We start from the raw sequence: 12,030 nt of genomic DNA on the forward strand, positions 1-12,030 counted from the left end.
ATATGATGCACTCACAGATAATATTTATTAACACCGTTGACAATGCCCAGCTCATACAGCCTAGAAAGTGTGAATGACAGAATACCCAGAAAACACATTAGAAAATTCAGTTAAGAAGTTTTTCATGCTACCGGAAAAATGTTCCCGAGAAAGAGAAGAAACAGTAATAATAATGCACTGCAGTTATACTTAGTGCATCTATAGGGTCAAAACAGCTACCACCTTTCTAGGTGGATACATTCTTTGATCTAAACGTAGAAGTAAAAAGTGAACCATCTTGTCCATTTAGAAATAATTTTGTGCATCATCAAATTTTTAGGGAAGCCTTCTGCCTTGAGAATCTGCAGCTGAAGGAACTTTAAACAGATTGACTTGTACAGACAGGTTCATATCCTGCACTTACTGTAAGAAAGTAACAAGCATAGCTGCATAGAAAGTAAAAGTAAAAAATGAAGTTAATTCAAGAACATCTTAGCCCTATCCCCAACTGGTAGGTAAGCTCTAACAGACGAATTCAGCACTAATCATTTCAGAGGTATAAAACAAGACTCAAAGAAAGAGATGAGGGACCTGGTGTGTGTGGATTTACACTATGTGTAATGAGAGAGAGAAGGAATGCATAAAGCTCTTTGGGATCCTTCTGGATGAAACAGGAACCATTTTACATGTATTTCTCATCTGAGAGTGTTAGGTTGGCTTGTTCCTGCTATGGGTCCCAATTCAGCAAAATATTAAAATATATGGGGAGTTTTATTAAAGTCAATGGCGTCATTGACTTGAATGGAACTCGTTGTATGCTTATATACTTTACTGAATCAGGGCCATAATGAAGTAGATTCAATTCTAACTTATTCTCATGAATTTTAAGAGACAAATGCAAACACTGAGTGGTGTTTTTTTTATGAAAGAGGATTTTTATTAATTTTAAAAATATACAAAATATAGTTTATATAAACTGAACTGTTCTCAGCCCAGAGTTCATAACGTCACATTCATTAGCTTACATCATAGGGAAGTGTCCTTTCAGATTTAATCCATACAAGAGATAGAGTGAGTGGTCTTATCTTTTAAGTGAATTGGTGCAGGAATCTTCTCTATGCCCAACCAGGTATAGCTCAACCTGTACAGTAGCTGTTCTAAGCCCCACCCCCCTCCCGCACCCTGTATCCCCGCACCACTATGCCTCAGCATTGATGTAAAGGGCCACCTCTAGGGAAGCTGGGTTTCAGTGGCCCATTCAATCCTTGGCCTCTCTACTGGACTATCAAGAGTGGGGTCGTTAACTGCCATCTGTGATTATGAGTTGCCTGATGTGTACACAGGCTGGGGAAAAAATTCTGTTCAGTTGGCCACAGGCAGATAAGATTTCAAAAGCTGGTTGCCTGACTAGAAAATGTGGTTGTCCAGTTTCCAGATTGTGGACTCATTCTCTTGAGTAAGTTACACTGAAATACTGGTCCTGATGTGATTGGCTGAAGACTTTTCTCTGAATTGCACTTGTTCTGTCTTGGAATATTATGCCCAGGCTTCCCACTTCTGTTCTCTAGTTTTTAGGGCCTACATTTTCCTTGGGAAAGACATATCCTAATGGACTTTGGAGCCTAAGTCACTTGGACATTTCTGAAAATGTTACCATGTCCATGTTTTGCTCCAGGTCCTCTCCCACCCTTAAAGCCAGAAGAGAATAGCCTGAGGGGATTGAAAAACATCTACATGAGAGCTATTCATGTATAACTCCATCAATTCCACAAGCACAATTTGTTATTTATAACAGTGGCAGTGTGGGCTTGTTTTGATTAAATGTATGATGGAAAACCCACTTTCTACCAGGACTGTCTTATTGCAAAGTGCACCTGATCCAAAGATCATTGAAATCAGTGATAGTCCTTCCAGTGATTCAATGAGATCTGGATCAAGCCAAAATCTAAGATATCACCACCAAGAACAATATCCTGAAAAGCAGGCGGCTAAAAGCTTTGTTAAAACATGCATGTGCTGTCATTTTATTCTGGATCTGATGCATTAGTGCATTTTGAGAGCAAACCATTGACAAGGCATTCTCCTTTTTCCTCCACACGTTTGTAAAGCTGTCTAGCTTTACTGTGGCTGACATTAATTAGGCCCGTTCTTCTCCCCTCTGACTGGCACAGATCAAAGCTGCTGCTCCTGAAATTACTCAGCCTGCCACCAGCATCCCTTGTTGTCCTGGTCTAACAGATAGGAAGCTTGACTGTCTGTCCATCCCAGGCAATATGATTTTCCCCCAGCCTATTTCCATGCTTGTCTACTAGGAACTAGACTGAAACCCCCACATCTCAGTTCAGAAAAGCAGATGGTAACAACTTTAGGTCACTACAGACCTGGACCTGGACTCAAATCAGTGACAGAGGTAAAGGGCTGGGAGTCACATCTGCAATTCTTTTGTGCTATCCAGTTCCTTCCCGTCTGAACAAATTCAAGAGAAGTCACATTTGGAACTCAACTATTTAGCTTGAATCAAAATTAGATTTTTCTGACAATAGTGCTACTAGGTGTAGTGGCCTGAAAGCTCAGACAACTCTCCAGAAGGGAATCGTGAGTCAGAATGGCTGTCTCAGCTCCCTTTTTTGTCTTTCTTTATGACACCTATTCTCTCCTTTCCACATCCTCCCTAATGTGTCCCCTCTTCCTGTAAGGCAATTACATGACACAAACAGAAGATTCCATCAGTCTACGTATACAAGTATACAAGTATACAACACTAATGGGGTTATACATCCAAGGAACTGGTATATTTGGTGTAAACTAAACTAAACTGAAGAAGTCAATACAGTCTAGTACCTGAGTTTATCCTTGTAAATTATCAATTCTAGCAAATTACAAGGAATACCAATGCAAACATACAGTTTTGGTAACATCGTGAGAGGTCAAATCTGAGACATTATTGCATGTGTAGGGAAAATTATATTTGGAATTCTGATAACATAGGGGGGCCATTCAGGAATCTGAACATTCATCATGCCTAATGCTATGCAATATATAAGATGTGGGGGTTTGTGTACACTCAGTGTTTCTAGGTGGAGTTTGATCTGGTGAGGGGGGTTCATAATGAACACAGACTCTTTTCTCAGAGGTAGTAATAACATAAAAGCCATCAGCTGGGGGGGGGTGTCCTCTGCTGCACATGTGCACACTGGGAGACAACTAACAAATTTCAGCCAAGGACTCTGGGAAAATTACAACATGACTGGTTAAGACTCAAGAGCATTATTAAGAGAGCTGGTGAGAGCCAGGTTAGTAATCCCATCCGTTAGGAACTTCCAGTTTCTTATGCTTTGTTTGGGATTAAAACTTGAGCACTTTAAGGCTTGATACACAGAACCTCTTATGAGTTCAATCAACTTTAAACTTTTACCATTAGCAAGAACACATTAAAAATCCATATGTGCGTTTGTATAATTGCCTCAGCAAACTGAGGTGTGCCAGTCAGAAACCTGAACCAACCTTGCTTTCCTACTCCCTGAACAGGGTTTTGAGGGTAGTAGATAACGAGACTACTATAAAGAAATTACAGACCTGCAGACATCCAAAGAGGCACTAGGGTACATGTCAGGAGATGTTTTCTCCTTCTTGGGGTGGGGATAGACAAATCTACATTCAATGCGTCTTACAGAAATATCTCCCACTGAGTGTCAGCAGCAAAATCCTTCTTAACAGAACACACTTTACAGAGAGAGAGAGAGAGAGAGACAGACAGACATTTAAACGCTCCCACAAGCAAACAGTTATGGTTTTACTTACTTAGTCCATGTTTTTCCAGAAGTTTTAAAAAGTTTTTCTATAATCCTGGGGAGGGAAAGCACCATCTCCAAAACCCTTTACACCCAAATTGCCACAATACGTTTCCACACCATAGTTCTCCCAAAATTGGTTTCTTTGTCCCACGCTGTGTTCTGAGAGACCTTTGTCTTTGTATTAATTGGGACAGACATGCGTATCATCCTTGTTTTAGACATTAATAATAAAAAATACTTAGCACTTATATATTAGTTGTCATTCATAGAGCTCAAACCAATTTCCTATGGGGTGTGCACCGATTAAGCTATTTATAATAGAGTGTTAAGCATGTGCTGTGTGGTTTAGGTATAAAGCACGAACATTAAAACTAACTAAAAGATCCTTCTATTAGGAGCTAGAGTATTTTATTTATCCTTAATGTAATTTTCAAATAGAGCAATCGTGGCCATTAACAATGGAATGATTCAAGAGCTGTTAGCTACACAACCCAAGGTGCTCATTTTTAGGCCAAACAATCGGATAAGAACAGTTCACAGCTGGGTCAAAGCAATGGCATGAGATAGCTCTTCCCTCAGTGTGTTACACAACCATTGTAAAACAGAGCCATTCCTGAGCACAGCTGTGAACTCTGAAGAAATAAGTCAGTTCCTTTTCCTAGTGCATGGAGTAAATAGAGGAAGGCAGCCAGCACACTTCAGGTGTTGCATTTGCAGTGGGGCAAAGGAGGGGAGTGAAATACCACGTAGGTAGAGAGGACTACATCCCACCTGTCTTCCAGAGATGAGGTGAGTAAGGGAACGCACAGCACTGGGCAGGCAGGTGGCATTCATGGTTGAGGAGGGAGCTCAGAGGCAGTGGTTCTGCAGCAATGCACAGAAATAGAGTGTCTGAGGCTTCGCCTACAGACTGGGAACACTGATGAAGAAGTTTAAAATGGCACAAAATACTGCGGTCATTGACTGCCTCCTGTTGACCCACCTGCCTCTCCATCTACTTTGCCATCAGTCCCACCTGCGGTATGACAGAGTACTTTGGTTGTGCTGTTGAGGAGCTTGTCATGCCAATTTCACTGAATAAGTTTCTTTTTAAAAAATCCTTGTAGGGCCTGGGGCAGGGCCTAGTTCCTCTTTTCACTTTGAAGTGGGCAGCAGCCTAGGACTCTTGCCATTTCGAGCTAGTGCTGAAAAAAAAAAAGTAAGCTATTAATCAGAGGAACACCTTGCCTCTGAGACATTAAAAAGAGAAGAGATGTACCTCAAAAGGTACCAAGAACATACAGTCTACTTGTCAACACAGACTTGGTTATTTAACTTTGTATCTGCTACTGAGGCAATTTAAGTTGGTTTCTCTTTTAAAAGGAAACTGTTCCAATACAAGTTATGGACCAAATTTTCAAACATTTGCTCTGAAGTTACACAGAAATCCACATGTTGAAGTTACACACTCACAATGCCATCTGTGCACAGAAACATCTGTTTTCATAGGTACATTTTTAGGGACACCGCTTAAATGCTGATGTCACTCAGATGAACCCAATCTTTATCAGACCTTATTTTCATAATTCTGTCTAATCCCCATGCCCATTCTCACCCTCACCAGCTGTGACATTTATAATGTGTATTCTTTGCGTCCGGGCCTTGTATAACTAGCTGTTCTTTGAGGCACCTAGCGTACTATTCAATGCAATACAAATACAATATTTGAAATCTAGACCTTATATATTGAGACACTGTCCTCTTTGTGGTACCTATATTTTAGATTAACACACTAAAAAAAACCAGAAATGAAATGTACTGTTCCTAACTAATCCTTGTTTTGTTTTTCACTTCACTCAGCATGGCCAGTGAACCTTTGATTTTTATGTACTGGCCCAATGCTAGTTTGTTTGGTTTTCCAGCACTGCAGGAGAATTATTACATTTTTGAAAGCTCCTTTCAAAGACATTTTGAAAACATTTTTATTAGTAGTAAGTTTTATAAACCATTCCTCCATCCCTTTTAGACAAAAGCCTAACTTTTTAGAGTATTCCTTTAATGATGATCTGCAGGGGGCAGCAGCATACTGCCAGATGACCGCACGTTATGGTGCTTTAGACACATCTGCTCATACAATCAATAGCAGAATGGACTCTCCAAACCAAGACTTAGTTGGCTGAAATATATTATCATCCCACTAGAGTATAGCCCAGCTGCTATGCAGTCCAGCTTCCAATACAAGTGATGCAGAAGCTGGTGGGACTGTATTATTACACATGCCTACAACTGTTTCCTCCAGTGCAAATATTAGACAGTCATTTCTTGTATTTCTGCAGTAGCATGTTATGTATTTCCATGGTGCAGGGAAGTGAAGGCTGCTGGTTGTGAAATCTTTCTCTCTCTCTCTCTCAACACACACACACACACAAGTTGCTTTGGTATCAGAGATCAGTGTACAATTCCTGATGACATTGAATCGGAGCTTGTCAAAGTCTTTGAAATTCAACTGGACCTTTCCACGAGGAGAGATTTTTCCGCAAGAAATAGCTTAGGCACTTTGGAATACAGGGAGAAGACGGGTGTGCTGGGAGGACAGGCAATGCCTGTGTTTCTGAAGCTTATGCATCACAACTGGAATAAAAAGTGCTGGATTGTGGCAGTTCTACTCTGCCACAGGGAAAAGCTACACACCTTTACCTCAGGAGGACATGGCTCCCATAGTCAGCAGGTTTAAGCTACCCCCCCACACCCGTACCCCAGTATAATCCAACAGCAGTGGCACATTCAGTTAGTGTGTCACACACGCTCAGTTTTGCCTGCCACATGTATGCAGCTGTCTCCCTCTCTGCATAGGCAGTGCATTCCAGGTGATATTATGCCTTGTTCCTTTCCACACTGAAAAGTAACTGCCCCTCCCATGTACCTCTTCCAATCTCTGACCTTCCTCCCTTTTCTCATTGTAAGCTCCCAGGCTTTGACAGCAAAGTTCCTACAACTTGGGCACAACCCTGTGGTTCCTGCAGAGGGGTTTGGAGAACACCAAGGGGGTTTCCCCCATTTCATCACAGTAGAGGGGGTTGGCCTGGGTTCCTGCCACCACCATCTCCAGCAGCTTAACTACACAGTCCGAGAACCAGTCCTTCAGCCAGAAGTAGCCCTCCCGGAAGGAGATCCGGAGGCTGACTGGGCCTTCTGGCATCCGAACACTCACACTGAAGAGGCAGTTCCCCTGTGAGCTGTCCCGCACCAGATAGGTCCCTACCGGCTCCTGCTGTAGCTTGGCGTGTGCTTCACTCACAGGTAAGGGACCCCAGTAGAAGCCACTGGCCTGCAGGATATTGAGCGATCGCTCCACTACCTCCCACTCACAGCTGCGGAAGGCCCGGTAATGAGTGGGTAACCTGGATGGAGCTGGAGGGTGGGGAGTGCTCCGATGCTGACTTTGTGGAACAGAAAGGTTCTTGTGTGCCTTCAGTAGATCATCCGGCCTCCCTCTGATCATCTCTCAAAGGGCCCATGGATCCCAGAAAGATGTTATCTTTAATACACTTTCTTCTTTGCATCCAGCCTGGAGAAGAGAATGAAAGTGAGGCAGGCAGATAGGAGTTTTAGTGTCTTTCTAATTGGATAAAGTTTCATACAAAGAAAACTGGGGAGCAAGGACATTAATGGGAGGAAAAGGTACACAGAATTTATACAGCTGCAGAAATCAGTGATAAAAAAATTGTTCAGTAACTCATACTCTCTCCACCCTGGCTCTCACCTCAGCCAATGCAGGATTATTCCTTATAACAATCTGCTTACTCTAGTCTTAAATGACTCCAGCAAAGGGGCTTTCACCACATCCCTTGGCAGACTATCTTAATCTAATAAAGCACACTGCTGGGAATTTCCCAACACATTCCCACAAGTTAGAGAATAACCGTAGGTCTGAAGATGGGATCTTTCCTTGCCAGGAAATAATCTTGTTCATTATCATTTAATGGCTGATCAAAGGATTTTTCATATCTGCCTCCACTTTCTTCTTCGAGGACCAATATGGCTATGAAGAAACAGGAGCCGGGAAGGACTGATTCCCACCAATACCCACAAGCCCCTGTAATCAGTGACTGAATTATAGAATAGCCCTGCTCAATACAACAGAAGAAGGTGAAGCTCTCTGCCCCAGTCCCCAAAAATATGCCCTGTGTAGGCAGGAATTTAACCTACCTCCCATATTTGATGATCTTTTTAACCCTGAGCATGTGGGTCAGAATCACCATGAGTTAGATTTTAATCCCATTTATACGGCTAGGTACGGTTGGAGTCCAAGTAGTGATCCTCTCCCCAACCCCAGCCCCTTACCATTGAGAGTCTCCTGTATCACAGCCTCTGGGGTGTTTCTCCCCTGTGCTCCATGAATCCTGTTGAATAATTCCAGATCATATGCTTCTGCCCTAACAAGTTATATCCTGATAATCTATTTTTAATTGTCTGCTTGTTACTCCTTCTGCCACTGGAATAAGAATACTTCTCTTTCTCACTGTCATGGTCTCTTTCTGTTTCTGTGTTCCTATCAGGTTCCCTATATTTAGCAGTGTTGATTCCTGCACCCGCCCGCTGCTGCAGACATCAATCCATCTAAGTTATTACAATTATAAAATATATATATATATACTGTGTGTGTGTGTGTTTGTATATATATATATACACACACATACACATATATAAACATAAAAACCACAGCCTGAGCCAGAGGCTTGTTCTGTATGAGAAGTCTGAGCTGTTACATACCACTTCCCCAGGCATACGAGTCAGTAACTCACCGCCAAAACCTTGCCCTCAATCCTCTGACGTGCTCCATTAACCCAGTCACTCTCTCTTTTTCTGACAGAAAATGAGAGGGAGAAGGCAAGCATGCGAGCAGACTGAATTGCCCCCAAGCAGCCTATGCACTGGGGAAGAGACATGCTTCAGTTTCCTCTTACTTCACCTTGGGAAACTTCATAGCTTATCTCAGGCATACCACAGTACTACAGCAACAAAAACCAACGTCCATGTTCCTTCAGTCAAAAGACAGGGATTTTCCATTCCCTCAGACTGGTCAGGCAAGCCAAACCCCAACATAACCCCCGTGAAGCCTGCTACAGTAGTCACTGTTCTAAAGCTCAGCTAATCACATCACTCAATTTGCTGATTATTTTGAACCCTCCTTTAATTTATTTAGTTTGGTACTTGTACCAGATTGACTGCTATGTAGCCTGAAGTCCTCCAGCAGGGGGAAAAGGTATAACACAGGCAGCAGGAGCCAAGCTTGTTTCACATGGCCCTGCTAACAGGTCTTACTCCTTACCTAAGAGTGGGCTTTGGAGGAGGGTACAGGAGTTCAGTCTCCATCGTCCATTGTCCTTCTGCTGAATCTACCAACAAAGGACTACGGCCAGTTGTCGTGGTGGTTTTGGGGATGTGGACACTGGCCCACTAAGGCCCCATCTTCGCTAGCCTTTTTCCCACTAATGTTTCTCACTGTGGTTAACAATGACACAGCACCACCACCCGTGGCAGTAACAAAGGGAACTTTTCTAGATATAGAACTGTGACTTTACCATCTGATCTCTCATTGGGAAACTTTTACAGTGGGAGAAAGATTCACTTTTTAGTCCTGAAAGCGTGTGAAATCCAGAATCTTTAACCCATCACTGGTACAGGACTGATTATCTATCCTGCACCTCAGCTGTGTGTCATTTTGGGAACGAAATTCCACTTTTATTGGTGGGGGAGAGGGAGGATAAGAAGTCAGCCACTGGCAGGTTGATTTTTATTTATTTATTAAATAAAGTCAGCTGTTGGAAGCTGCTTCGGAGATTTGGAATGTCAGAATAAATCCCAGAGGAGATTGATCAATGGGCAAAAAGCAAATAATATAGTCAAAATTGCATTATAAGAACTCACCACCACAGAGGAGACAAAGTAAACACACACACACACACTTAAATGGATATACCCAGTCTGTAAAGTGCTTTGAAATCAAAGGTACTATAGAAATGTATTACTACCACTGTTTGCTTCCCAGGATGTAGCTACAGCATTGAGTTGAGGAGGCAAGGCCAGAACCTCACTTCTTTCAATTGCGTTCCCTTTGGCCAAATCAAGACCTCCAAATAGCAGTTTAGCAAAGTCAGCTCAGCTACGACATGTGACCTCAAGGGTACAGGTTGTAAAGCAAAGAAAATTGCAGCTTCACGCATATAGATCTGATTTTTCTGCACCTTTACATCCAAACTCCCCAAAATGCTTACCTCTTTCAATTTGCCATCCATCAGGATAAGCTTTTGGACATAAGGCCCAGGACTATCCATTTCCAAGAGTTCCAGCACAGCACTTCCTAACTTTTGCAAAGCCTCAAGTAAGAATAGCTTCTCACCTTGAAAAGTAAGAGACATCAGTCAAACTGGTGAGCAAGTCCATCAGCGAAATACAGCGGGTCCCAAGTTTGCCCATCTTGATCTATATCAGTCCAGACTCATGCTCTGCAGTACATTTCAAATGATGTGTGACGGAATGTACCCATGTCCACACCTTACACATGACTGTAATCATCTTTGTACAAAGTATACCTTGTGAGAGATCACTTAAAAACCCAATCTGCTGATAAATAACATCGTGGCAAAATGCACGTAGCAGCGTTACATGTGAAGTTACAGACGTAAGCTGAGATCATTACTAAGACTATGACTACACTAGTACTTTTGTCAGTATAACTTATGTCACTCAGGGGTGTGAAACCTCCCCCCCCAGCCCCCGCAGCGACACAAGCTGCACTGACAGAAGCGCCGCTGCAGACAGCGCTATGTTGGTGGGAGACGCTCTCCTGACGACATAGCTACCGCCGCTTGATGGGGGTGATTTAATTATGTTGACAACAGGAGAGCTCTCTCCCGTCGGCATAGAGCGGCTTGACAGGAGATCTTACAGCGTTGCGGCTGCCTTGGTACAGCTGTGCTGCTGTAAGGTCTCTGGTGTAGACATAGCCTAAAAGTATGTTTTCCAGAGAAGTCTTGGGAATGGCCAAACCAGTTCCTCAGAGGTGAAGGACAAGCTGATGCCTCAGCCAGGTGTGAACAAGGCTGATGGACCATTACCTGGGAAGTGGCCATTCTTTGGCAGGGAAAAGGGGTGCAGAGGCAAAAATATCTACATCTTGGCAAAGAAACAGCATGGAGTTCCCTTCCACACAGACTGCCTGTCACCTTGCTCCCAGCTGGAAATGCTTCTCAAAGGGGGGACAGGATGTAAAAAGAAGGGGCAGATACCCCAATGGACCCACCTCCTCTCTCTGCCCAATCGATTCACTGTACCAGAAGGGACAAAGGAAGCAGCAATTCAACTGGAGAAGGGGTCCATACTTAAGTTTGGTCACTAAGACTACTGAAAGCATGTGGTGAGAAATCCTTGCTTTGAATTTGACAGAGTTTGTTACGTTAGGCACCGGTGACATTTTATCTTTATTTTTCTTGCAACCATTTCTGACTTTTATGCCCCATTTCTTGTACTCACTTAAAATCTCTCTGTAGTTAATTAACTTGTTATATTGTTTTATCTAATTCAGTGTGTTTGAACTGAAGTGTCTGGGAAACTCCATTTGAGGTGGCAAGCTGTGTGCATATTATTTCTATTAAAGGAATAACTGACTTTATATACCGGCAAAGAGTCCTGTGGCACCTTATAGACTAACAGACGTATTGGAGCATAAGCCTTCGTGGGTGAATACCCACTTCATCGGATAAGCCTTCATGGGTGAATACGCACTTGGTCAGATAAGCCTTCGTGGGCGAATATGCACTTGGTCGGAAATCCGACGAAGTGGGTATTCACCCATGAAAGCTTATGCTCCAATATGTCTGTTAGTCCTGTGGCACCTTCTAGACTCTTTGCCGCTTTTACAGATCCAGACTAACATGGCTACCCCGCTGATACTTGACTTTATATAATTTTTATTCATAGATTCATAGATATTTAGGCCAGAAGGGACCATTATGATCATCTAGTCTGACCTCCTGCACAATGCAGGCCACAGAATTTCACCCACCACTCCTAACAAAGACCTCACACCTATATCTGTGCTATTGAAGTCCTCAAATTGTAGTTTGAAGACCTCAAGGAGCAGAGAATCCTCCAGCAAGTGACCCGTGCCCCATGCTACAGAGGAAGGCGAAAAACCTCCAGGGCCTTCCAATCTGCCCTGGAGGAAAATTCCTTCCCGACCCCAAATATGGCGATCAGCTAAACCCTGAGCATA

The 12,030-nt window shown here is 42.9% G+C and overlaps 1 protein-coding gene across 1 annotated transcript in view; it reads right to left on the reverse strand.

The window, feature by feature from the left end:
* Nucleotides 1-2,905: 2,905 nt before the first annotated feature.
* LOC140904910 (suppressor of cytokine signaling 1-like) overlaps nt 2,906-12,030 on the reverse strand; it is a 28,537-nt gene continuing 19,412 nt past the window's right edge. The window contains exon 2 of the mRNA XM_073327269.1: nt 2,906-7,320. Within this exon, the coding sequence (XP_073183370.1) occupies nt 6,742-7,254 (513 nt within the window). The 5' untranslated portion in view covers nt 7,255-7,320 and the 3' untranslated portion in view covers nt 2,906-6,741. The remainder of the gene's footprint in view (nt 7,321-12,030) is intronic.

Source organism: Lepidochelys kempii, chromosome 1 (assembly GCF_965140265.1).
Source record: "Lepidochelys kempii isolate rLepKem1 chromosome 1, rLepKem1.hap2, whole genome shotgun sequence".
In the NCBI taxonomy this organism is placed as follows: Eukaryota; Metazoa; Chordata; order Testudines; family Cheloniidae; genus Lepidochelys; species Lepidochelys kempii.